The following is a 24,223-nucleotide window of genomic DNA, read 5'->3' as shown; positions in this document are numbered from 1 at the left end:
ACTGATTCGAAGGCATTGTGGGACTTGTAGTCCAAATTGTGAAAAAGCTCCTGGCCACCGAGGCTATAGGACTACATTTCCCAGCAGCACGCACAAAGCAATACGCCCCGGCCAGATTGCGCAAGCGAGCCGACTTCCGGAAGAGCTGGAGGTGGGGCGGCCGCAGAGGCTGGAGCGAGGCGGCGGGATGCAGCGCCCCGGGCCCTTCAGCACCCTCTACGGGCGGGTCCTGGCCCCACTGCCCGGGCGGGCCGGGGGCGCGGCCTCGGGCGGGGGCGGGAACAGCTGGGGCCTTTCTGATTCCCACGTGCAGCTGCCGGGGCGTGCACAGTCGGAGACCCGCGGCGACAAGGGAGGCTTGAGCTCCGGCGGCCCGGCCCCCTCCAGGATGTCCAAGGCCGAGGAGGCTAAGAAGTTGGCGAGCCACACAGCGGTGGAGAACCACGTGAAGGTGGGCAGCTGGTGGTGGCGTGATGGCTTCGTGCTGCGCGCCCAGGGCACTGCCCGGGTGCGCCTGACTTCCGATAGGGCGAGGGCTGCGAGAGTGGGGAGAGGGTGAGCGTTGTAACGAATCCACAACCCCTGAAAGGCCTTTTAGACGTCGAATCGGTGGGTGTCAACCCTCTCCCCAATAGATCCTTTTCCTCAAATATTTTTATTTTTGTCCAGCTAGAACTGGGTGTACAGTGGAGCCTGGCATTACCCTGTTTGAAGTCTGTCAGGCTGTTAACGCGCGCCTTCTAATCAGCCCATTGAAAATGGTGAGCCCTGAGGCGGCTGTTCCTTACTTCTCACTTACCGTGGAGCCAGTGGAGAGCTGTTTTGCAAAGTGTTTTGAAATTTTACTCCAAGCAGGATTTTCAGCGTTTCCCGCTGGGGAACTTGATGCCTTGGTGTTGACCAGCCGGGTAGACATCTGGAGGTGCTGCTCTTTAGGTGGGGCCCCGATGTTTAGCAGTCACTCAGTAAGGTTGATCCTCCCGTTTGTTAAGTGGCAGGTGTGGTGCTGCTGCCAGCGGTGTTTAGTGTAGGTGGGTTTGCTCTCCTGTATAGCAGGTTAGTTATCTTAATTGTATTACTTGTGTTGCCTTGTGGTGGAGTTTCCTGGTCTTGTTTTCTGCTAATTAGATAGTGTTATGGGAATCCATTTCTCCGTAAAAGGGAGTTCTTTTGTTAGTGCTGTGTTGCAGTTGCTTTACAAAGATGATGTCTTTAGAGCTTTTTCTGTCTTCCTGCCTATAGTGAGGGTGGCACGAGTAGGTGGGACCTACTAGCTTGCCTGTGCTATAGAAGGAGTGGCCACACCACTCTTGTTTCAGGCAGGGTTCCTATGCTCTCTGTTCTGCTATAGCTTTTCATTCACCTAGTTAGCATAGGATTTTATACTGAATTAAGAGGGTTGCAGGGTATGAGCACGAATGTAAAATGTGTAAATTGGCTCTTTTGAATTCAATGCAACAGCTGTAAAACTGGGACAGTAAAGTGAAATTTCAAAATACCTTTATGAAATGACTTAATAGATTGATAAATGAAATCTATACCTCAGGAAAGCCTGTTATCTAAGTTATTCTGTTAATGTTTAGTGGTACACATCTCCTTGACCTTTGCTTTATAGTTATGTATTTTATTAAATTCAAGTCTGCAAGCCTTTATCTTATGTTCTAGCCATAGTCAAAGAAATTACCAAGGAACCCTGGGGAGATCTCTATTGGGTTATGGAGGATATCTGCTAAAATCATTGCCCTGTAGGGTTTGAGTTAAAGGACTTCACTACTTTCAGTGTTTCCTTGGCTTCATAAGGAGACCAGGAGAGGACAATTTCATCTTTCTATTTCAAGACTCAGGCTGTCTTTGAAATCCTTCCCTCCTGTCTTACCATGCAGCTGGCCAGGAACTTGATCTGTGGACCATGCTGGCCTTGAAATCTGCCTGCCTCTGTCTCTTGAGCACTGGGTTTAAAGGTGTGCACCATAAGGCTTGATCCTCCCGATTCTGCTCCCATTATAGGTATGGCACCATACTCAGCTTCCTGATTATGACTCCCACACTTTATGTGACCTATGTTCTAGTCGCTGTGGCTTTTCTTGCCTAACTCCTTATGAGCTCTGGGAGGAGAGTTACTGTTATCTACACATTCAGCATTGGGTACAGTGAGACCTGCTTAGGCAATGTTCAGGGAGTTGTATAGGGTGTGATATGGAGGTTGTGGGTATGGTGGTCCTTTTCCTAGGCTCTCTGAGTTTGTGGTTTCCAGCCCCCCCCCCCCCCCCCACTATTACTTCAGGGTAGATGGAGAACTCAGAATTCTCAGTTGAATCTTTGTCACTAGGTCCAGAGCTGCCTGATTCTAAAAGTGTAGTTACCTGGGATGGGTTACAGTGCTTGTCTATGCTATCCTAATAGTCTGTTGCTTCATCCTTTGCTCTCCGTGGAGCCTGGGCTTTGTTTTGAGATTGGCTTGGCCTGAGGAAACTAGTGGGCAGACAGTAGTATTAATATTATTATTGTTATTGTTATTATTATTATTATTATTGATATTAGTATTTTGTTTGTTTTTTGAGACAGAGTCTCACTAGGTATTCCTGGCTGCCCTGGAGCTCACTATGTAGACTGGACTGGCTTCAAACTCACAGAGATCTGCCTGCCTCTCCCTCTCTAGTGATAGAAATTAAAGGCATGTACCCCCACACAGTAATTTCTGAGTTTTTAATAATGTTAGAAGCTTGTTTTATGAACATACTATTCCAAACTCAACCAAGTACACCAAAGACAATCTCATAGATTTTTAAGATTACCCCATTGGAAATGATATACTGTTTAGCATTGCCCAATTAAAAGGGCTATCAGCTGATGGGCCAGTTTGCAGGCAGCCTTTGGCCACTTCTAGTTGGCTTTGGCTAGGGCACTGACTCCTGGGTTTGTCATTTTATTTTAAGGTGGCAGGATCTGGCAGGCTCCTGCAGTTCATAGAGCCTGTCTGATGAACTAAGTTGTCTGTGTGCCACTTGAGTGCTGGGAGCGATATGAGCTAATGAGGAATCTGGCCATCAGATTCACAGCCTCAGGTTAAATGTGAAGGTCAGGTCAAGTTTACCTAGGCTTTAAAGAAATGGATATGTTCACCATTATTTGCATACTTTACATCTTGAGATATTTAGCCATTTTAAATGTTCTGTTAGGTTCCTTTACTTGTACTAGTCCCTTGCATTTTGTGTTTGTGAGGGCAGCTGATGACTTTATTAGGTACACTGCTGTCTTGAGGGCATCCTGGCAGGTGGAATCTTTAAGAATGGCTGTGGTGGGCTGAGCCTCTTGGTGTATTGGACAAGTTTAGAACAGTATGTCAACCTCAACTTCTGTCTGATTAAAAACACAGAAATTGCTGGGTATGATGGTGTACACCTTTAATCTTAGCACTTGATAGCAGAGGCAGGCAGATCCCTGAGTTTGAGGCCAGCCTGGTCTGCATAGTTCCAGGGCAGCCAGGGCTACCTAAAGGGACTCTGTCTCAAAAAACAAGCAAGCAAACAACGCACAGAAATTAAGTCTCCCCCTCAATTCTAATGCTCACTCCCCTCCTCCTGCGACTACCTTTCGCAGGCTGTTTCTACTCAGGAAAGGAATCCTGCTGTGTGTCCTGTATCCAGAACCCCATCTTCTACCCCTTTGTGGGTGCAAGTAAGGGTGATGGCCCGCTTCCTGTCAGTATTGAGGATTTTCTGTCTTCAAGAATTGAACAGGGAGCTTCAGGAACACCCTTACTCTGCTGTCCCAGAGGTTGCTGATGGTCATTATAAAATAGTGAAGGCAGGCAAGAAATCTGCCTACAGTGCCGCTGTAAGGCATCTAGCATTTGAGGACAACTCAGCCACAGGGGGAGCATGTAAGAACACAGGCCCATTCTTGACAGACTGGGTTCGCCAAGGATGACTGCCTCAAGTTCCTGGATTTAAGTGCCTGGGACTTTCTAAAGTTTAAGTGAGGATTTCCTTGCATAGTAGATAGAATTTCTATCTGTCCCCATGTTTAGAAGCCCCACAGTTTTACAGTGTTAATATTTGAGGTGCTTTTAACTTTGACTTGTGAACTTCCTTATGCAATAATCTGAAGAGAGCCGCTTGCCTCCCCAAAGAAGCCCTCAGAAAATAATGGATAAAGTCTAATGTAGGAGAGGTCCAACTAGAAACATTTTGAGTGTGTTACTTAAGTGTGTGATTGCCATAGGATTTGATTTGTTTTTCTAAATTCTTTGTACTTGTTGATCACTCTTTCTGTCTTTTACGTTTAGATGTAGTCTAATTTTGAGAAGGACCATGGAGCCCTAGAGCTGTGGGCCTACCCCAGAACATTACTGTGGCTTTTGTGCTGTGGGCATGCTGCGTTTCCTCCTAAGAGGAAGTTTCACAATGGCCTTTCTTTTGCCAAATGAATTGCTAATAGTTGTCCCACTCCAAGAAATTTGATATACAGTGAATGCTCTTTCAGCAATCCAACTGAATTTTTTTAAAAATTTAATTTATTTTTATTTTATTACATTGGTGTTTTGCCTGAATGTCTGTCTGTCTTATCTGTGTGAGCGTGTCAGATCTTGAAGTTACAGATGGTTGTGAGCTGCCATGTAGGTGCTGAAATTGAACCCAGGTCCTCTGGAAGAGCAGTCAATGCTCTTAACCACTGGGCCATCTCTCCAGCCCCCTTCTTGAATTCCTTACAGTGAAGTTTTGTGTGTGGCTGATAGGGTTAAAAGATGGTTTTCTTTGTAAGGTAATGTAATAAGGACATTAACTGTTCTTATGTCAATATTTTATTCAACTCATTAAATTAATGGGACATGAATGAAATGAAATGAATTTTTAAAGACCAGAATTTATTGTATAATACATGTAGGATAATAAGCAGTTGCATCTTATGGAGCACGGTGAAGTGGATTTTATGGATAGGATTTGCTAACAGATTTCTGCAGGTTGAAGTCAGCCTGTACAGAACTATCAAATTGTACACATTCTTGTAGGCCCGAATAATGCAGGCAGGCACTAGAATTCTATTGAAGGAATCAATTAATCTTTGGCTTATTTCAAAGTGTTTAAGTTTTTTTCTTGGAGTGTTTCATGAATCTGTCAAGTGGGCTGGTAGGTCACTAGGTCAGAGGTTTGCTTGTGAAATTTGGCTTTATATATGCAGGTCTTCTTGGTGTCACTCCTTGGTGGAAAGCAAGTGTAGGTATTCTCAGCAGTGGTCTTCAACCTTCCTATTGCTGTAACTCTTTAATACAGTTCCTCATGTTGTGGGGACCCCATCCATAAAATAATTTTTATTGCTATTTTATAACTAACTTTGCTACTCTTATGAATTGTAATGTAAATATCTTATATGCAGGCTGTCTAATATATGACCCTTGCGAAAGGGTCATGTAACCCCCAAGGGGTCCAGACCCACAGGTTGAGCACCACCATCCATAAGCAGTGTTCAGTGTTGGCAGTGGCTCTGGTATTGGTGGTTTTGTCATAGCCTGAAGGAGGGTGTTCCCAGGAAATTGCTTGGAAACCAAGCTCTGCACTGGTTTTGATAGTTAGTGTTCCAATTTTTTTTTCTTTGTGGTCTTACTATTTTGTCATAGGTATCTTCTCTCTCTCTTTTTTTTTTTTTTTTTTTTACAATGTCAGGCTTAGTGTTGTGACACGTTTCCTGTCCTTTGTGTTTGGGGAGGCAGAGCAGATACTTAAGAGACTACTTGCTAAGGACCTACAAGGTGACTAGAGGCAGGATAAAAGCCTGGCATCTTCTGTTTCCATCTGAATCTGTATGCTTTGCTTTGAGTTAAATACTTGCTTAATTCTGTACATGGGCATGTTAATCATTTAAGGAGTGTTGGTCTAAAAACCAGTGCTGTCTGTCTCATCCTGCTTCAAGGTTGGAAGTAACAGCAACTTCTGTCATCAGCTCTTCCAATGTGCTATTCCAGACCCTCAAAGGCTCCAGTCATTTTGTAAGCCTATTTCAGGACTGATGGAAGCTAGGGACATAATGCTGTGTGAAGTCACCCAAGTAGGAGCAGTCATTTCATGGTTGTGTCCTCCAGCAATAGGATGGTTTTGAAGTAACTCGTAGCGTCTTAACTGTGACAGTGATCAGACAAGAGTTTGACCAGCATTGCTTAGTCATGTCTCTCTCTTACCCCCTCCCTTCTCTAGTTAAAGTCAAAGCTCCCATCAGTGCCCTGAAGATGGCTGAAATGCCTGCTTTGGGTCTTCTCAGTGTAGCTATGTTGAATAAACGCTTTCTTGCCTTTTCACCATTAAGTGTGCATTCCTTGGGGCAAGGCTGGACCTAACATGCTAGTCCTCACAGTGTCAGACCTCCAGCTCCGATTCTGGCTGTAGAAATGCTCTGCATGTGAAGACTTCCTAAGCTTTCATTCTCTTCCCATGCATGCAAAGTAGGGCCCCTTGGTGTTAGCTGGATTGAAGATTTACTCACTTTTACCCCCTCTCCTTTTGCTGTTATGGCAGAGTTATGGATGGAAACCATGATGTATGCCCCTGAATTTTCTTGAGTTTCTGATGTGAAGATGGTAGTCCCCTGCCTTCTAGGAGTTGAGCTGTGTGAAAAGGTAGCCAGAAAGCCCAGTTTTCTACCCTTACCCAGGCTCTTTTCCCCCTACCCCGCCCCACTTCTTTTTTTTTCCTTTCTTTCTCATTTCCTCCCCTAGATTGACCAGAAATTGTTCACTGTTGTTTGCAGGCCATTGTGAGGCTGGCTTCATTTAATGAGGAGTTGCTGTATGGTGTAAATACTTGAGCCACTTATTCATATGGGGTGTGTGTAAGGAGGAATGGTGAAATGGGGATGGTATTAGTGTTGGAAATGAAAGAGGAGGGCTCTGTTTTCTGGATAACAGGATAAAGTACAGCTTTGAGGGTCAGTGATTACATGTCTGTAAAGTAGGCATAAGTACCTGTTTTGCACTTGTGCTAATGAACTGCTCTTCATAATTATTTCAGTGCTGTAGAAGTCTAGACCCAGCGAGTAAAACTCCTGTAGTAATGACTTTTGTTTTCCATCCCTGTTTTTGGCAGAATAACCAAGTGCTGGGAATTGGAAGTGGTTCTACAATTGTCCATGCTGTGCAGCGAATAGGTATGTTCTCCGATTGTGTCCTGGATGTTTCTGTGTGTTCATGGGAGTAGGAGGTGGAGGGAGGAGAGGGAATGAGCACAGGTTTGGTGTTTGTCTTAGTTCCCACTCAGCCTTGCAGAGCTGGGAAGAAAAGACTCTTCATCTGAGGTTAGTAGAGTGTTTCTGTTTTTCTTAGGAAAGAGGAATTCTTGGTGCTTTTATCTGCGGTTAAGGAGCCCATGCCTTTGTTTACTGTGTGTAGCTAGAGGGGAGGAACTGATTAGGTGAGGCTTCAGCAGAATTTGATGATGCACACCCATCAGGTTTGCTGTGTGTGGTCTAGGGTTTCCTCTGAAGCCTGTGTGTTTCTCAGACAAACAAATTGAGGTTACAGTGTCCTGTCTATGAACCTGGCAAGGATGAGGCTCCTGCAATCCCTGGCTGGTTTTGTAGGTACTGAGTTCACTGTCTGTGCTTAGGAAAGGCTCAAACTTTATCAGCTCCCCCGGCTGCTCAACAGGTTCTACTGCCCTGCTCTTTGTTGGTAAAAACAAAGCCTGGGAAAGGCTTGCCCAAATGTCTATCTTTGGCAGGTGCCAAGGGTCAGGGCCCAGGAGGCAAAACTCAGGTTCCTGTTGTGATCAGGAAGTAGCTGTATTACAGGGGTGATGGCTGATGGGAGTGTCAAGTACATATCTATCTTAACCCTGTGTATGGAGAATTTTAGGGTACAGGAATTACTGTGGATTCACAGGAGTGACATTTAAACCTTCCAAGAGACTAACTTAAAAAGACTTGATATTTTAAGAATACAGCCCCTTTCCCCTCTCCCCAGTGTTTCTTTGTATAAGTGTCCTGGCTGTGTTGGACTCACTTTGTAGACCAGGCTGGCCTCAAACTCACAGCGCTCTGCCTACCTCTGCCTCCTTGAGTTCTGGGACCAAAGATGTACGCCCCATGCTCAGCTGACAGTTTAAGACTCATTAAAATTAAGATTTCCTAAAAGTTTAAAATCAATAAACAATTTTAAAATTAATAGATATCTCTCTCAATCTTTATCCTCTGGAGCCTATAGATCCTTTTATTTCTTATCAAATGCAAAGTGAAGTTCTGATGTTTTCCTGAAAAGGCAATGTAGGAATGTAGCTGAGACTAAAAGTAGGTGCCAGGCTGTGAGGTGGCACATACCTGTAATCCCAGCACTTGGGGAGGCAGAGGCAGGCAGAGCTCTGTGAGTTTGAGGCCAGCCTGGTCTCCAAAGCGAGTCTGGGACAGTCAAGCCTGCAACAGAGAAACCCTGTCTTGAAAAACAAAAATAAAAACAAAATATAAAAAAAGAAAATAGGCTGCCAGAGGGGCAGTGGTGGTCCACACCTAGCAGAGGCAGGTGGATCTCTTGAGTTCAAAGCCAGCCTGGTCTAAGTTCCAAGACAGTGACACAGAGAAACCTTGTCTTGAGCCTCCAGCCCATTGTTCTCTCCCTCTATGCCCCCACAAAAGGAAAGGGAAGAGAGACGATCAAAAACCAAATTCTAGCCACTGGTAGCTGTGTGACTACCAAGGTAATTTACTTCTCAGTGACTTAGTTTCCTCTTGTAAAGGTGTGATAGTCATAACTTATCTCTTGAGCTGTCAGGGTTAAAAAGGTTCATGTATACACAGCAAATTGCAGACGCGCAGCAGCAGTACCACTGAAATGACTTTTTCCATAGTCATTACTTGCTTCCCAGGCCCTCTAGTGTTCCTGCCTTCTGAGGTGTGAAGTGAGGTCACTGGCTTTTTCACCAAAGATGGGAACGCAGAGGCAGCTGTCAGTGGGAGATTGGCCTTTTCCCTTTGGTAGGATTTGAGAAGAATCAAGTGTGGGGAATGCAGCGCTACCAGTGTGACTCTTGTCTCCACAGCGGAAAGAGTGAAGCAAGAGAACCTGCACCTCATCTGCATCCCCACATCCTTCCAGGTACGTCCTGTCCTGTGTCCCCTTCTGTGTCTTAGCTGCTGCTGCTGGCTCTTCTGGGTTCCTGAGAATGTTGTCACCAGGATTGCTTTCCCTGAGGAGCCAGGCTCAGGAAAGGAGCTGACCACGCATTGCTCATTGGTAGTGTAATTTTTTTGAGACAGGATCTCACTGTGTAGCCTTCGCTGACCTGGAACTTGTTATATAGAGCAGTTTAGCCATGAACTCAGAGACCTTGCCTCTGCTTCCTGAGTGCTGAGATTAAAAGCATGCCCAGCTTGCAGTGTAATTTTGTGTCCATTTACTTCAGTGATAGTTGTTCATGAGTTAGGCACTGTGGTGATTGCAGAGACGACTGTGGTCTTCAGCCTCGAGGACTGTTACCCTGTCATCCATTCATAACTGTGTTATTGCCTCTCTTAAGGGTGATCCAGTCTATCCCCAGTCTCTTACTCTATACCTAAAACTCTGGCTGTATATATTATAATCTGCTTAACAAAGACTTAGCAATTAACATCCACATATAAGTGAATACAAACATATTTGTCTTTTTGGGTCTGAGTTTCCCTTATTCAGGATGATTTTTTCCTGATGTTTTTAAGGTAGGTCACAAGAGGGGAAGAACATGGAAGGAACTGGGACAGGATCGTGATTGGGGTACATGATGTGAAAATCAGAGAATCAGTAAAATTGTTATATAGGGGAAAAAAAAATCAAGAATAAAATACGTTATTCCAGAAACTATATTAACAGGATGGATCTTTTTTCTAGCTTCATTCATTTACCTGTGAATTTCATTTTTTAACAGCTGAGTAATATTCCTTTGTATAAATGTACCACATTTTCTTTATCCCTTCATCTGTTGGTTCCTTCATCCACTTTCTGGCTATTATGAATAGAACAGTAATGAACATGGTTGAACAGTGTTTTGTGGTAGGATGAACCATCCTTTGGGTGTTTGCCCATGAGTGCTGTAGCCAGATGTTGAGGCAGATCAATTCCCATCTTTCTGAGGAACCCCACACTGATTTCCATAGTGGCTGTCAAGTTTGCATCCCTACCAGGAAAGAGTGTTCTCCTTGTTCCACATCCTCGCTGGCAGGAGCTTTCACTTGTGTTATTGACTATAGCCAATTTGATAGTTGTAAGATGGAATCTCACAGTTGTTTGATTTGCATTTCCCTGATGACTTAGGATGTTGAACGTTCATTCTTTAAGTGTTTCTTAGCCATTTGTGTTTCCTCTTTTGAGAATATTCTATTTAGATATATACCCCATTTTAACATTGTTGAATTTGTTCTCTTGATGTCCATTTTTTTGAGTTTTTTAAAAATATATTTTAGATATTAGTCCTCTATTGGATGTATAGTTGCTAAAAATCTTATCCCTTTCTGTAGGTTGCTGCTTTGTTTGGATGGTGTCCTTTGTCATACAGAAGTTCTCAGTTTCATAAGTCCATCTTATTGTTGATTTTAGTGCCTGAGCTGTTGGTGTTTTGTTCAGAAAGTTGTCTCCTTTACCGATGCCATTCAAGGCTATTCCCCATGTTCTCCTATAAGAACATGGCCTTATATTGAGGTCTTTGATCCATTTGGAGTTGAGTTTTGTACGGGGTGTTAAGTATGGATCTATTTGCAGCCATCTAGTTTGACCAGCACCATTTGTTGAAAATGCTGTCTTTTTTCCAGTGTGTATTTCTGGCTTCATTAAAAATCAGGTCTCCATAGGTATGTGGACTTATGTCTGGGCATTCAGTCAAATTCCATTGATGAACATGTTTGTCTGTTTTTATACCCAAACCATACTGTTTTTATTGCTACAGCTCTGTGGTGATACCATCTCTGATATCTCTTCATATTTATTCAACATAGTACTTGAAGTCTTAGAGTAATAGGACAAACTGAAGGAGATTCAAAGGAATACAAATTGGAAAAGAAGTCGAAGTATCTTTATTTGCAGAGGATCATAGTAATACATAAATGACCTGAAAATTCTGATAAACACTTTCAGAAAAGTAGCAGAATAAAAAATCAATATACATAAATCAGTAGCCTTATATACAAATCAGTATCCTATATACAAAACAGACTGAGAAAGAAATCAGGGAAGCAACACCTTTCACAGTGGTCTTAAATAATATAAAATCTTGTAACTTTAACCAACCAAGTGAAAGACTTCTGTGATAAAAACTTCAAGCCACAGAGTAAAGAAATTGAAGACAACCTTGTCTTGTTTAGTAGAATTGTTTTGAGTTTCTATCCATTTGAGTTGATGCTGGTGTGGGTTTTATAATTGCCTTTGTTATGTTGAGGTATGTTCCTTGTATCCCTAGTCTCTACAAGACTTATCATGAAGGGGTGTTGGAGTTTTTCAAAGGCTTTTTGTGTATCTAATAAGAGGACCATGTTGTTTTTTTCTTTGATGGGTTGCAGGTACTGTTTGTGTATATTGGGCTATCCCTGCATCGCAAGCCTAGTTGATCAAGGTGGATGATCCATATGCAATGTTTTTGGATTTGGTTTGCAAGTATTTCATTGACAATTTTTACACCTATGATCATATGGGGAATTGATCTGAATTATCTTTGGATCTTTATATGGTTTGGACATCAGGATGGCCTTGTAGAATGAACTGGGCAATTTTCCCTTTTGTTTCTTATTTTGTGGAATGATTTGTGGAGTATTGATGTTAATTGTCCTTTGAAAGACTTGTAGAATTTTGCTCTAAAATAATCTGGTGCTGTTTTTCTTTCCCTCCCTTGGTAGACTTTTTAAAAATTATTATTCTTTTAACTTTTAAGTGATTCTTTCTGAGTTTCAGAAGGAAGTTGTAGGAGAGGATCTGCTTAGTTCCCTGGGAGTCTACTTTTCCAATCTTGAAGGTCCTGCCTCAGTCTCTCGGATCTTGTATTTTGTGGATTTGGGTCTTATTTTAGCTCTCCTGCCCCTGCTGGGTATCTAACCAGCGGCTTTTGGCATGCTAGGAAAATGCTGTACCACTGAGCTCATTCCTAGTCCTTGGTCTTTGGAGACAGAGCATCACCAGTACAGCTCAGGCTAACTTGAGTTGGCTGTGCATCTCGCCCTGGCATTGCTTCCCAGTCAGGGAAGGGCAGCTCTTAGCTGAGCTTGGGAACTGCCTCCCCTGTGTGGAACATGCTTCCAGCTCCTAGAAAGAAGTGGCAGTCAGCGTTGCTCTTCATAGGGCTAGATCTCCCGCCTGTTGGTAGGTGAGTTTTTTATATGAGAGACAACCTAGGTCAGTCTTTAGGGTTTGACACATCAAAAGAATTTTCCCTTGCCACATTTTCAGAATAAATGATTATGGTTTCTTTTTCCTGCCTTTCCCAGGCCAGGCAGCTTATCTTGCAGTATGGCTTAACCCTCAGTGACCTGGATCAACACCCAGAGGTAAGAGAGAGACAGAGACTAATTGACTATGTCATTCTCCATTTTTTTTTTTTTTTTTTTTTTTTTTTTGTGGTTCCTAGTTGTTCATAGGCTCTAGCTTCCTCGGCAAATCAGGAAACATTAGTCAATTATATTCACGTTTGTTCTGGGACTTTGAGCGTTAATTTTGACCAAATGCTCAAGCGCTAGGTGGTTAATTACAATGTAGTCAGTACATGTTAGCTTCCCTGAGATTTAACTTCCAGGGAGCAGTACAGGCTTAGTAAAGGGGATGTGGACAACCCGAGGGCTGGTCCACGATTTCCTGAAGTTCTCTTCTCATGCCAGCCCGTGGAGCTCACACTTAAGTGGAGGAAAAAGTTATATCTGAGGGAGCTGTGGCCACCTGAAAACTAAAGTTAATATTTTGCAAAGGCTGTTAAAATTAAGGATAGTCATCCAGAAGAGACTGAAGCTGTGGAATGGGCAGCATCACTTGTTACCCCAGGCGCCTGAGCCGTCATTAGGTGTGGGCTAAATTTAATCTTGGCAGTAGGTATTGTAATTGTCCCAGTGGATAGATGTGGAAAGGGTCTGTTATTTGCTTAAGTGACAGAAGCAGAACTGTAACATGTGCACTTAAGGTTCTAGAGCAGTGTAACAGTAAGAGGCTAAGTTTGTGCTTAGCTGCCCAAGCTCCATGGCAGGGTCAAGAGAGGATTTTTGGAGGGGAGGTAGTAGCTATGTATGTGTGGACATATGTGACTGTTGCATAGAGTGATTTAGGCATAGTAGAATGGGCATGGTATGAGGGTTTGATGGGATCTAGCACTCATGCCATGGAGTACCTGGTGAAACCTTGGGAAGGACCTTCTGGGGGATTTCTGTGGGCCAAAATAGTTTCCAATTCAAGACTGTACTGAATGCCATGTTTTTGTTTATTTTTGAGACAGGGTTTCTCTGTGTAGCCTTGGCTCTCCTGGACTTTGTAGACCAGGCTGCCTTTAAACTCACAGAGATCCTCCTGCCTTTGCCTTCCTGAGTGCTGGGATTACAGGTGTGTGCCACCATGCCAGGGTCAATGTTTGTCATCTTTAGAGATGTCATCATTTAATCTTCTTGTTAATTTGAAATAGATTGTATTTGTCCATGTTAGTTCCACTTTGAAATCAGTTTTACTCTGCCTTTTTATTGATCTTTTCTCTTCCCTTGGAATTTAATGCTCCAGTGCTGTTGTATGACTGCTTATGGTCTTTTGGAGTGCTCCAGACTGCAATCTCTTAAATGTTTCCCCTTTAGCTGCTACCCCAGAGCCAGCATTGTAACTTCTTTGGGAACTATAGTGCCTATCTTGGGAATGCATGATAACAGTTCCATGTTGTCTATGGAGAGTAAAGGAAGCAAATGTCCTGGCTTAGAGCAGGGCAGTGTATATGTCTCAGGCCCTCAGCTTCCTTCTTTTGTAGCCTCAGTAAAGTACGTTACTCTTTTAGCCTTTTGGGTGGTTGAGTGGAAGTACTAGGCCTAGTTAATTGAGCAGCTGAGAACTTGATCAGTTGTGGCACAGCTCATGAGGCTTTTTGCTCCTCCACAGATTGACCTTGCCATCGATGGTGCTGATGAAGTGGATGCTGAGCTCAATCTCATCAAGGGTGGAGGGTAAGTGTTGTGGGTCTTTGTTGTCAGCTAATCCTTAGCAAAGCAAAATGGAGTACAGGGTAAACAATGGATCCTGATTTGCAAGCGTTTGTCTTCTTAACTTGTGTATCGGCACACTGATAGCATATGCCTTTGAGCCAACCTGGCATTTCCTTTTTTTTTTAAAATTAATTTATTTATTTCTTAATTACAGTTTATTCACTTTGTATCCCAGATGTAGTCCCCTCCCTCTCTCATCTCCTCCCATGCCCTTCTCCCAGTCCACTGATAGGGGAGTCCCTCCTCCCCTTCCGTCTGACTCTTTCCTATCAGGTCTCCTCAGGACTGGCTGTATTGTCTTCAGCTGTGGCCTGGTAACAGCCTGGCATTTCTGATCAGGCAGCCTGGGCCTGTTCAGTGAGATGGCTTATCTCCGTGCACACACAGCCAATTCCTGGGTTAGACTGTTAGGTCTGTGGCATTTGTGTTAAAGCTGTGAACTTTGTAATCCCTTGGGGGTGCTCTTCCTTTATTTGGGAACATTTATTAGAGTAACATGGTGTTCATCATGATTTTTATTTTTAATGTGTTATGTAATCCTCGTTGCAGGTGAGAAGTAATTTAGCTAGGGAGCAGTAGTAATAGGACAGATGATTCAATATTCTGGGCTGTGATGTCACATAGTCCACAGGGCAGGTGTTCCAAACTGGTCGTCTTTCCAGGACATGTCCAGAGATGTCTGCCTAACACTGCCCTTCTTAGATGGCCCTTGGAGGGGATGTGCTTGGCCTGAGTAGAACGGGTCTACTTTCGAGGTTTCCACAGACACAGACTAATGTTTCTAGAAAGTAGCATGGTAGGATTGAGGATGGCTCTTTAGAAATGGAGCCAAATTTCTTTTTTCTTTTTTCTTTTCTTTCTTTCTCTCTCTTTCTTCCTTCCTTTTTTTTTTGAGAAAGGGTTTCTCTGTGTTGCCTTGGCTGTCCTAGACTCACTTTGTAGACCAGGCTGGCCTCTGCCTCCCGTGCTGGGATTACAGGCATGTGTCTCCACATCTGGCTCAAATTTCCCTTTTTATGTATCAGGATTGAACACTTTTGGGACTCCCATGTCTGATGCTGGTCCCCAAATTAAGATTATTTTATTCTAAAGGCGACTTCTTTCATTTTTCGGCAGAGGCTGCCTGACCCAGGAAAAGATTGTAGCGGGTTATGCAAATCGCTTCATTGTGATTGCTGATTTCAGGTATTGTTCCAGGAGCCTGCGCTTCAGTTGAGAAGGTATATGGGTTCCCAAGTCTTGTCCCTGGTCAGAGGAGGAAGCCTGTGGAGGAATACAGGAAGGACTGACTGCCTGCTCTCAAGGATTCCAGGCAGTGACTCCTGCATGGAGCTGGGACTTCATGTTGGGGTGGGGAGGAAACAGTGTCACCTGTTGGCAGTGATCATCTGCAGGTATTACTCATTAGGTTTTCACAGGGAACCTCAGGGAGCGGGAGCAGGGCAAGCCCTGGCCAAGGCTGTGACTCAGCATGTTCTGCTTCCTCTGGGGTCAGGCTTTGCCACACGTGACTGTGTCTTTGACCAGGGCTGATTTTCTTTCAAGTAGCCTGAGAGAGGAGGCACTTATGCTGAGATTCTTAGAAGAGGTACTTGTATTTGTATTTACTCAGGAAATACTCTAGCTGCAAGGACCACCTAGGTTAGTGGCACATCGGAACAGGTTTTAACATTTTGGCCACTTATTCAAGTTTCTTTTCAGCAGCCCATGTTTCCCCTCCAGCTGTCTACTTAGCCTCTAGCTTGAATTTGGTTTTGTATATTGAACTTATTTAATTTGATTGACGTTCTTTTCAGGAAAGATTCAAAGAACCTTGGGGATCGGTGGCACAAAGGGATTCCTATTGAGGTCATCCCAATGGCATATGTCCCAGTGAGCCGAGCTGTAACCCAAAAGTTTGGGGGTGAGGTGGAACTTCGAATGGCTGTCAATAAGGCAGTAAGTGGCTAGGGAGATTTCTGAGCACCCTGGCTCCGTGTGCTGCCCTTGTCCTTGTGTGTGTGTGTGTGTGTCTGTCTGTGTCTGTGTCTGTGTCTTGTGCCATCCCCAGAGCCCCATAGAAGGGTGTGGCTCTTCACTGACATTTCCAGTGATACTTGGAAGTCTGGACTGCCCAGTGAGCGTTCTCTAAACACTGTCTTTTGGGAATCTCTGTGGGGCAGAAAGTTTCTCAGGTTCTGTGATGTAATATTTTCCTTTTTTCTCTCATCCTTCTTGAGGCTGTCAGTCTAAGAGTACAACTAAGAGATAATTTACTTTAGAGTCAAGTAGGAATAACTATGGCCTGGGAACACAGATTTAGGTTATTCCAAATTCTGCATTCCAGTTAGGTAGCAATTTTAATTTGTACAGAGACAAAACAAAGGTCACAAATGACACTTTTCAAATATATTGGAAACACCGGGTAGACAGGTCTTAGAGCTCTAGGCCTCAGTGCTATCTGGTAGCATATTCCCCTACCCTCTCCCCCCAAGACAGGGTTTCTCTGTGTAGCTGTGGCTGTCCTGGAACTAGCTCTGTAGACTAGGCTGGCCTGGAACAGACATCCTGCTGCCTCGTCCTCTCCTGGGATTAGGAGCATGTGCCACACCACTGCCCAGCCCTGGAATAATTCTTTCTTTCTTTCTTTCTTTCTTTCTTTCTTTCTTTCTTTCTTTCCTTTCTTTCTTTCTTTTTCTCTTTTTTCTTTCCTCTCTTTCTTTCACTTTCTCACTTTTTGTTATGAAAAATATTCCCGCTCTCTTCTGATCAAAAGTTCTTTGAGACAATTCCATCAGCTTTAGTGGAATGGAGAATAGAATCATCTGACTCACTATCCTGGGAATGGTCCTGTAGATTTTAAATGGTCCTGTAGGTTTTAAACTGTGACCCTATCAGCCTTGGCCACAGGATGATCCTTTCCAGGTCCCACCATTTACCTGCAAATTTCATGATTTCCTTATTTTTCATTGCTGAGTAATACTCCATTGTATAGATGTACCACAGTTTCTGCATCCATTCTTCAGTTGAGGGGCATCTGGGTTGTTTCCAGCTTCTGGCTATTACAAATAAAGCTGCTACAAACATGGTTGAACAAATGTCCTTGTTGTGTACTTGCGCCTCTTTTGGGTATATGCCTAGGAGTGATATGGCTGGATCTTGAGGAAGCGCTATTCCTAGTTGTCTGAGAAAGCGCCAGATTGATTTCCAGAGTGGTTGTACCAGTTTACTCCTCGTTCTTTTAATGAGACTTGCTGATGGGGAAGGTATGATGCGGGAAGTTATTCTCCTGGTGATGCTTATGCTAAGCCTTGAGATGTAGTGATGTTGGCAGTCAATTCTGTTGGGAGGTTTTCACTCTGCAAAGTTGAAAATTTAACTACATTGAGCCTTTTCTGTTTGCATCTCTGTCCCCCTTTTGCCACTTGAGAAACAATGAATTTCAGAGACGTCAATGGCTCTTTTTAATTCTATCCCTGTATGGCATTAAGACTTAATCCAAGTCTCTAGTACTCCAAAGTACCTGCTCACTACTGCTTTAGGGCACCACCTTCTGGAAGAACAGGGCGGGGAAACCTGTCTGGTTGTCATTTTTACTTTCCTTTTGCCTACCTGTGTTTTCATCCTTGTTCACTGTGGAAAATTTTCTTCTAGGGGCCTGTGGTGACAGATAATGGGAACTTTATCCTGGACTGGAAGTTTGACCGGGTCCACAAGTGGAGTGAGGTGAACACAGCTATCAAAATGACTCCAGGTAACCTGAGTGGTATTCACTGGACATGGTCGCCATTCCTTCATAACTGCTCCTCAGAAGGCAGGGTGGACATGTGCTTTGTAGGACGTGCTTGGGAAGAGCTCACTTATGCCATGTGTGAGGTTTTTAATTTGAGTGACCTCCCTCCCCTTGGCTTATGTAACAGTGCTGATGTGTATGTATTTTATATAGTCTGTTTGAACTGGAGTGGCCTCAGAGCTGATGAAAAGTCAGAGGGTGCTTGCTTTGGAATAAGGTCACCATCCCTGGGAGAGACCAACCTTCCCCTTTTCTAAGAGCTTGACTGCAGTGTCTTTGACTTTTGTAGGGGAAAGTGACTCAGTTTACCCATACTCATTGGTTACATATCATAGGCAAGATGCTGTGCCTGTATAATTCATGGAGTTGGTCCTATGTGCTGATGTAAACCTGGGGTGAACCCATGGTATGTGGACCCATGCTTACAAATACTGGAAGTGCTGATTCTGCTGGAAAAATAGCAGAAGTCTAGTTCACAGAGATTGCTTTCTTTGTAAGGTATGGGGCAGTTTCATAGAAGTGGCATTGATCTGTGTGTTACCATTGCATCTTCTAGATACTTAGCATTCTTAAAAGTTTCATTGGATTCCCACTTGGATTAGGTAGTTACTTAGAACAGCTCAGGTCTAGAGCTAAGCTAAGTGGTTTGTCTAACAACTGCAGCATGAAGGTTTGAGCCTGTTGACCTTGAACTTTAAGATTTGTGTTATTTTTAAGTATGTGTCTGTGTGTGAGTATGTGCTTTTAAGTGCAGGTGCCCGTAGAAACCAGAAGAGGGCATCTGATCCCCTGAGCTGTATTTACAGCTGGTTGTGAGCCTTCTGACATGGGTGCTCAGAACTGAACTTGAGTCTCTACAAGGGCAGTGTGTTCTCTTAAGCACTGAACCATCTCTCCAGCCCCTTGACCCTGAACTTGAGTGCTCACTTGCTCAAGTGCCATGCTGAAGTGAGGCTGTATGATGTAAGCATAAACTTTATGCCAAGGGATAATCAGGCAAGGAACTACCCAGGTGAAGATTGGGAGATGAATTGGTGTTCAGGCTTAAGTCTGGCAGATCAGAGCTTATAGGAGGAGATTTACAGGAGGAGGTGATTTGAAAGGCATCATTCTTGCAATTCTGAGAATAATCTAAATTATATCTGGATAGTGAGGTAGGTAAAATTGGTTTATCAGAGTGTAGTGGCTGAGTAGATGCAATATGAACTTGGAGCCCCTAGCTAACAGCTATGTGTCTGTTTCTCCTCTGTAAAAAAGGCCAATGTTAGTATCTACTTCAATCTATAGGGTCATTGTGAATATTAAATGAATGAGATTCTTTCCTGAAACAATGTTGAATGAATAAAGTCCCCAGGAGAAAGGATACAGTATTGTCACCATTAATTAACTATTAGATTGTTCCTATAGGGTCTCAGGGCTGTAATCCTCAAACTTGGGAGGTCGAGGCAGGATGATCAGAGGTCAAGGACTTCCCTGGCAACATAATGAATCTGAGGCCAGCTTGGGCTACATGAGATCTTGTCTCAGTGCCAACTGACCCTCTATCCCCTTTTATTTTTTCTTTTTGGTTTTTTGAGACTAGGTTTCTCCCTGTAGTCCTGGCTGTCTAGGAATGCACTCTGTAGACTAGGCTTCTCCCTGTAGTCCTGGCTGTCTAGGACTGTACTCTGTAGACTAGGCTTCTCCCTGTAGTCCTGGCTGTCTAGGAATGCACTCTGTAGACTAGGCTGGCCTTGCTCACAGTTGCCTGCCTCTGCTGGGATTAAAGTCGTGCACCACCACTGCTTGGCTTTTTTGTTGTTATTGTTGGTAGGTTCTAAATTACTTGTGCTAGCCGGAGTGAAACCAATGTGAATATATGCTGTATAATAAGGCAGCTAATTCTTCCAAGTCCAGTCTCTGACAGTCTTTAGTCGTCTGACACTCTTCTTCATTCACTAAGTGAAACAGATGAATTACTCTGTAACTAAAAGGCCAAGAAGGCAGGAGGGCAGAGCGCACCACTTGTTCAGACTGATTAGGGTGGAATGGGAAGGCAGTTCCTCCTGTGCCCACTGGGGGCCTCTCTTGCTCTTCCTGAGGCCTTTTTGGCCTCTGTGACTTTGACATGTATGCGGGGAATGTGAGTAAGTTTTGTCCATCTTGCTTTTTGTTAAGAATGAAGAATCTACATCCTGGAGAGTTGAGTTACAATTTAGAATGCGGAAAGTGGAATGTTGCCACTCCATCCATGCCGTGTCATGGCTCTCCTTTTGTGTATTAGATTAAACAAATGTCCAGGGAGCAGGAACCGGGCCGGCTTTCCTGGTTCTGTCCCTGGTTCATTTGCACGAGTGAGACGCTCAGCAAAAGTCCCTATGTGTGTTTCACTGGGTCTGTTCTCAGCCCACATTCGGCATGCGCTGTCTTTTCCTGTGGGTTTTATTTGGGGTGAGGGGATCAGTCACCCCTAGCACTTTATTGACTTGAGGCTCCAGAATCATGCCTTAGACTGCTGCATTGCCATTTCGTTATAGCTTTTGGAGGAGGTTTGATTTTGGGGCCAGATTAAAGCTTCTTGGTTGTGCTACAAAAGTTCTAACCAGGGTGAATGTTGAGCTTTGTTTATCACCAGGAATCTCTGGTTGCGTAGGCGGTTTGTGCTGGGACCTCATATGTCAGTGACACAACTCCATTTTCTTGTGTATTAAGGGCTGTCCAGAGATGATTTAATTTTACTTGTCTGTTGGAAATTAACTTGTTCAGAATTATGAGTAAACAGTGGCTGTTTTATTTTTTACAATTTATTCACTTTATATCCCGATTGTAGCCTCCTCCCTCCTCTCCTCTCAGTCCCACCCTTCCCCCTTTTTCACCCGTATCCCTCTCCTCTAGTTCACTAAAAGGGGGAACCCTCCTCCCCTGCCATCTGACCCTAGCTTATCAAGTCTCATCAGGACTGCCTGCATCCTCTTCCTCTGTGGGCTGGCAAAGCCACCTCAGCAGGGGGAAGTGAGCAAAGAGCTGGCAGCCGAGTTCATCTGACCTTACTTTTTAAAAAAGTAATGGTGTTATTCCAATTTTGTGGCTATGTAACATAATTTGCTTAACCAGATCCTTGCTAGTGATCATTTGCATTTCTAATCCTGTGTTAGCATGGAATACTAGATCAAAAGATTAGCCTCATTTTACAAGATGACATTAAATTGGCCCCCGTATAAGAGTGCCAGTTTACCAGTGCAGGTCCCTGTCTCCCTACACATTAGGTTCACTCCCCTTTTCTTTGATAGTTGGCCGGTGTTATCTCACTGATATGTCTGCATATAAACATTTTTGCTAAAGGCAAAAATGTGTAGTTAGTTAATTCTAATTGCTGAGTAGTATTTCACTTTCATTATGTGTGCACAGATAAGCATGCTGATATAGTCCTGCTGCTGTGTGCGTGTGTTGAGTTTGTGTGTGAGTGCATGTAAGCACATGTCTGTACACCCATGTATATATGTAGAAGCTAGAGGGGTATGTTGTATGTCCTGTCTCCCTTTGAGTCAGGGTCTCATTGAATCAGGAGCTGAATGGTGGCCAGCAAGCCCCCATCATGCTCCTTTCTGTGCCTTTGCATTCTGATCCACTGCTGTTGCTCATCCTGGTGACGGAGTAGTTCATGCCCTGGCACTGGTGAGCTTGAATGCCTTTTTAAAACACTGGCTTTGTGGGATTGCTTCTTTTAAGAAGTGCTTGTTTGGTCTTCTACTCATTTTTCTGTTGGATTGTCTCTTACTTAGTGGCTTGAGGAATTGTATTCTGATGTGACTTGTCAGGTGTGTGCTCTGTGAATGTCTCTTACTCTGAGGAATACTCTTAAGGCTGGTAGTGTGACTGAGAGTACCCGGGAGGAGAGGGAGCCACCTAACATAGCCTTGGTGTCTATCTGTAGAAGGTGCATGGGAGGATGAAGAGGAATAGCCAACTGTGACGCTGGTAAGCATGACCAGTCAGGCAAGGGGAACAGCGTGAGGCTCCGAAGTCGGATGAGCTGACACGTTTGGGTATACAGAGCAAGCTGTGATGTAGTGGAAGGAAGAGGTTCCAGGAGGGAACAAAGATAACCAAGTTTGTTTCTGTTTGAGAGAGCAAGGCTTTAGGTTTGTGTTTTGTTTCGTGCTGTTTGTTCCCAGGGACCCTAATGCTCCTATTCTTTGTTCTGCAGGCGTGGTGGACACAGGCCTCTTCATCAATATGGCAGAGAGAGTCTACTTCGGGATGCAGGATGGCTCGGTGAATGTGAGGGAGAGACCCTTCTGATCCTGTGAGGAGCCGATTGCTCACCTTGAGTCTCCAGCCCAGGCACAGTGGACATGCCTCTTTGGGAGCCTTTGCCTTAATGTACCTTCATGTAGTTGTCCACAGTGCCAGAGTGGACAGCTGGCCATGGGTGGGTGGGTAGCAGTCAAATCCAGTCTTATGAAGTATTGCTGTGTGTCTTTTTAAAAAGAAATTTAAATATATATTTTTACTATTAAATATTCAGTTTTTTTTATAAAATAGAACTTGATTTTATGTTTTATATGAAACATTTACCAAAAACAAAAAAAAATGTATAAATAAAAATAGGAGATGAGGACTGTCTCCGAAAGCTTTGACTTGACCTGTTGGATAATCTTCTGAAGTTTTGGATTTGCTGAGAAATGATGATGTGACATTTCCCTAAGCTGGTGCAGTGAGGGGCCAACCAGCAGGTCTCCTGATGCCTTATGGGAAACCTTGTTTACTGTTTATTTTCTTGCCACACTCTGTTCTGTTTTGAGGTTGTTTTCATTGTTACTACTCCCAAATTCTACATTTTAAGATGAGGTTTACAGAGGTCTTGGGGGGAGCAGTGGGGTCTGTAGTGACTTGGGTCAAAACTCCCAGGTGAGAATGCACCCTCGCTAGGACCCTGTCTTTGCTTGGGTCCTGCTGTTGGAAGCACCTGGGGGAAAGCGCCTGTGAGATGTGAAGCACTTGTTATTTGAGCGATTTTTCTCTGTTATCATTGCTTTGTTTCTCTAGTAACACTTGTATGATTTGGCATCAGAAGCTGTCACTTCTTTGTGCTGTTTGAAGGTTGGAATAAACATTGTCATGCCATTTCAATCCTTTGTCCTCACTACAGAAGCAAATTTTCTCTTTTTGAGGGGGGTGTTTCGAGACAGGGTTTCTTTGTGTAGCACTTTCCTGTTCTCACTTTGTAGACCAGGCTGGCCTTGAACTCACGGAGATCCACCTGCCTCTGCCTCCCTGAGTGCTGGGATTAAAGGCGTGTGCCACCATGACTGGGAATCAATTTTGTTTACCTAGTTCTATCAGATAAGAGTGTTTCTGACAGATTATCATCTCCTTTATTAAGGATCTGTGTGTTCCGGAGGCCTTTGCTGCACAGTGTTGGTTCTCTGTCAGAGGGCAGCATAGCTGAGCACGTGTTTGCTTACTCCCAGCTGCTGTCATGGATAAACAGTAAAAGAGACTGGAATTTTCTCGTTTCCCTTAGTCTAGTGTTTAGAAAAAAAAACTGCCTTGTAAGCAGCAGACTGCCTAGAAAAAGCTTCATAGAGAAAGGTGGGTCTTGGCCAGCTCAGTGATCTCTGTAGAAGGGCCTCACAGGTCCATTCTGTTGGACAGCCCTGTGCAGTGAGCCCTGGCTCCCCTCATGCTAGCTCGGTATACTTAGCAGGCATCTCTTACCCTCTGCTCTGAAGTTTCAACGCTATGTTGGTGTTGGTGTCCAAATTCTTGCTGAATCAAATCTCAGAATAAAAGTTAACCAGGACTGAGCCTTAACTGGACATTTCCAGCCCAGAGTGGTGGTGCATGCCTATAATCACGGCAAAGGCAGAGGCAGAGGCATGTGGGTCCTTCGTTCTGGGTTAGCCTGGTCTCCAGAGTGAGTTCCAGAATAGCCAGGACTACACAGGGGAACTCTGTCTCAACAAACAAGCAAAACCACAAAAGGGCATTTTCTCTTTTTTGGTTAATTTTCTTTTTTCGCTTAATTTTATTTTTCATTCTGAATGTGCTCTCTAGAAATAGTTGCCTCAGCTGCTGTTAGGCTGTTGGTGTTAGGAATGCACTTATTTTAACTGGTTTGTTGATAACCTTTGTGCAGAATGAGCCAAGAAATTTTATAGAGTAAATTTTCAAAACAACCCATGCTGTTTGGTGTGGAGTTTAGCTAAAGATAAACAAGATTAGTTAGGTTCCAGGAACACCTGTTTGCTCCACGCCACATGTAAATTTCCTTTTGGTTTCACAGGCTTTGGCACTTGAGACAAAACT

At 43.8% G+C, this 24,223-nt stretch overlaps 1 protein-coding gene across 1 annotated transcript; it reads left to right on the top strand.

The window, feature by feature from the left end:
- Nucleotides 1-152: 152 nt before the first annotated feature.
- Nucleotides 153-23,044, top strand: Rpia (ribose 5-phosphate isomerase A). The gene is made up of 9 exons (XM_055596484.1): nucleotides 153-451; nucleotides 7,077-7,137; nucleotides 9,021-9,076; nucleotides 12,424-12,483; nucleotides 14,057-14,121; nucleotides 15,277-15,345; nucleotides 15,957-16,098; nucleotides 17,794-17,893; nucleotides 22,119-23,044. Exons 1-9 carry the CDS (start codon nucleotides 188-190, stop codon nucleotides 22,211-22,213), a joined length of 912 nt encoding a protein of 303 aa, XP_055452459.1. The 5' UTR covers nucleotides 153-187; the 3' UTR covers nucleotides 22,214-23,044.
- Nucleotides 23,045-24,223: the final 1,179 nt, after the last annotated feature.

Source organism: Psammomys obesus, unplaced genomic scaffold (assembly GCF_907164565.1).
Source record: "Psammomys obesus unplaced genomic scaffold, mPsaObe1.curated_primary_1811, whole genome shotgun sequence".
In the NCBI taxonomy this organism is placed as follows: domain Eukaryota; kingdom Metazoa; phylum Chordata; class Mammalia; order Rodentia; family Muridae; genus Psammomys; species Psammomys obesus.
Note: the sequence above shows the minus strand (reverse complement) of the source record. Positions and strands in the feature narration are given on the sequence as shown.